General features: G+C 34.6%; 2 protein-coding genes across 2 annotated transcripts in view; both read left to right on the forward strand.

Moving 5' to 3' along the window:
- Window positions 1-6: 6 nt before the first annotated feature.
- LOC106099964 (putative inorganic phosphate cotransporter) lies at window positions 7-1,770 on the forward strand. Its single transcript, XM_013278661.1, has 6 exons — window positions 7-52; window positions 599-731; window positions 918-1,036; window positions 1,115-1,234; window positions 1,357-1,486; window positions 1,695-1,770. Exons 1-6 carry the CDS (start codon window positions 20-22, stop codon window positions 1,736-1,738), a joined length of 579 nt encoding a protein of 192 aa, XP_013134115.1. The 5' UTR covers window positions 7-19; the 3' UTR covers window positions 1,739-1,770.
- Window positions 1,771-2,496: 726 nt separating this feature from the next.
- Window positions 2,497-3,019, forward strand: part of LOC106099936 (putative inorganic phosphate cotransporter) — a 3,755-nt gene continuing 3,232 nt past the window's right edge. Inside the window, exons 1-2 of the mRNA XM_013278628.1 lie at window positions 2,497-2,557; window positions 2,932-3,011. Coding sequence (XP_013134082.1) covers window positions 2,497-2,557; window positions 2,932-3,011 — 141 coding nt within the window. The remainder of the gene's footprint in view (window positions 2,558-2,931; window positions 3,012-3,019) is intronic.

The raw sequence follows: 3,019 nt of genomic DNA on the forward strand, positions 1-3,019 counted from the left end.
CACACAAGTACCCACCTACATGCACGCCGTGCTCAAAGTTGACGTCAAAAGTGTAAGTAATTAACTTACAAAGCTATTACATTGAAAATGTGAAATATCTAGCAATCGATAAAGCTGTTAGACTCAACACAAATGAATGTAAGAAACGGAATTTTGGGTTTTCCGCACACAAAGACTTTGAGCTGATAAATATATTTAGTCTACATTATACAAGTACATTACGACTGCGCAGGTGTTTCTTTCGAATAAAATATTATTTCAGATGATATAAGTAATACCACACTATGTGGTTTACTAGTTTAGTTTAACTTTCTTAATCTTTCGTAATCCGAATAACAAGATTTTTTTACATAATTATAATATACTTACTACGCATAATTGTATTTGTGGACGCGATCAACAGATACGACCTTATCTTGGTAAATAAAACAATTACCTAAGAAAAATTATTCGCTCTAAATGTTTTTGCTAACGACACCTATATTTTTCCTTTCTATGACGCATTTTTAAATGTTCTCAAAAGATCTTTCTTATAAGCAACTTATTCAGCTATAGTTTCTCAACACAATGTATTGCATGACGCACGCCGACCCTGCAGAGCGGTCTGCTGTCCTCGTTGCCGTACATCGCATCTTTCTTCTCTACGGTGCTGGGCGGATACTTCTCTGACTTCCTCACCAACAGGAACATCCTCTCCATTAAATATGCCAGGATTATTTGCAATTCAATAGGTAGGTTATATCATCAATGTCAACGTCAATAGTAAACATCACTACATACAAATACAAATAAATGTAAAATAAGCCTTTGAATCTTTATCACATAGTGGCCCCCCTATTAACACTGTGGTACCTCAATGTTTCTGGATTTTTATTACATCTTGAGACATTGATATGTAACATTAAGATATTTTACAGGGTCAGTGATCCCGGCGGCGGCGATTGCGGCGGTGTCGTTCACGAGAAGCGTGCCGCTGGCAGTCGGCTGCTTCGTGTTGACGCTCGCCACACAAGGCCTCGTGCACACCGGCTGGATGGTCACTACTGAGTCGTCTAACAGCAGTCTGCTCCAATGTTAATCTTTAATTGTTTTTTTGATTAAATGTATTTCGCAGGTTAACTACATGGACCTGGCGCCGAACTTTAGCGGCGGCCTGATGGCTATCGGCAACACCCTGACCAATGTGTTCATCGTCCTCATGCCCCTCCTCGTCTCCACAATTGTCACAGACGTCGTGAGTTCATTTGTAACTACACACAAGGACACTGCAGTTAATGCGGAGTTGAATAAAATGAAATTTAATATCAAGACAATAAATCTTTAAGTCTTACGAAGTGAAATGTATTTTTTTTACAGACGAATGTATACCAATGGAGGATATTGATGTTTATAATCGTTGGATTAGTTTTCTTTACAAATTTATTCTTTGTAATGTTCATGAGCGCTGATACGCAAGACTGGAACGATAACGTCGCTGAACAAGATGGTGAGATTTGAAAAATAACCAACTTCTTCATTTTTCTAAGTAAAGCAAAAGTAACGAGTCTCTTTTTGGTAGATACTCAGTTATACAAGCAAACTTCCTAAATTTAGGAATTGTCTATACAGTCAGAAACATGAACCGATATGTTGATTTAAAATACATCTCACTTTTAGGACTTTAATGAGTGAATGTTTTCTGTTGTATTTTTCAGATGCTCAAAAGGATGCAAAGAAGACAGAAGTTACTAAATGTTAAAGTTAATAAAATGTAAATATTAAATACTTCAATTTGTAATTTACTTTATTTGGTATTCCACTTCCTCAACCCACCCTCTGTTTATTGCAACATTGATGCAACAACGAAGCTAACGCAAGCGGAACATGGGAAGTATTTCAATTATTTGAACTCTCTCAGGATATATATCCACCAAAGCACACCAGTCATACTAAGAATCGAAAGAGCTCCGATTACCATTGCATTTTTGATGTAGAACACTTCACTTACTTATCCTACATTATACACCTTTATGTATATACTTAGCGTTAAAAAAATTAAAACTTTAGTGATTACGAACTTTCTTATTATTTACATCTGTGTTGTCATAAACCTGTGTGAATGTAGTCTTATTTTTTTCTTATTGTAATTATAATTACATGTACTTATATACTCTATTATGTTACATAGAGCTGTAAATAAAGTTCTGACAACAGTCTTTTACTGTAATGTCGTTGCTAGATTAGATAAGGACATAAATACGTATTGTTACGTTTCGTTTTAATTATTGGCATACTCTTTGATGTCGGAAGGCATTTCTCCGACGATTTAGGGTTAAAATAACGCCAAACAAGAAAATTTAACGATATAAAAATAATAACATACGCACAGTTGAATAAAATATTTGTTTATGATAAGTGTAGATTGTTTAAATAGATGGTGTTAGTTCTTATTCAAATCAATGTAACGTCAAAGTTAACAAACGTTAGTACAACGGGAAAGGTGACGACGTTTGAGCTATGAAGTTTTGTAATAAAGATGCCGAGAAAGTCGTAAATAACGAAGATTGTGATTTAAAAGGTAAAGTTGAAATAATCAAAATTGTTAATAACAAAAGAATATCATTGTAAAATCATCTAATTTTAGCACGATCTAGGGAAATATTAAAAAAAACGGGAATCATTCTTACATAACCATGTATTTTTTCGCAACTACGTTTTTACCGAATTAGTTACTCGTGTTCAAAACATTAGAGTAATTACTTGAAAATAATTAGATAGTTGTTATAACAAGTTCGTTTCGACGCAATTTTTTATTACGAATACATTAATTTCTAAGAAAAACTCAGAATGACTTTAAGCTCAGTCAGATTCAGATTATAGCTACATATCACTAATTTAATTACAAAAAAAATTTTAACAGAATAACAAAATAAATCCTAAACAATTTCTTAGGCTGGGGCTACAGACACCAGCAATGCCTCATCCTGTTCTTCTGCCTGACGACGGGCTACAGCATGCGCGCCTGCATGGGCGTCTCCCT

Source organism: Papilio polytes, unplaced genomic scaffold (genome assembly GCF_000836215.1).
Source record: "Papilio polytes unplaced genomic scaffold, Ppol_1.0 DF824091.1, whole genome shotgun sequence".
In the NCBI taxonomy this organism is placed as follows: Eukaryota; Metazoa; Arthropoda; class Insecta; order Lepidoptera; family Papilionidae; genus Papilio; species Papilio polytes.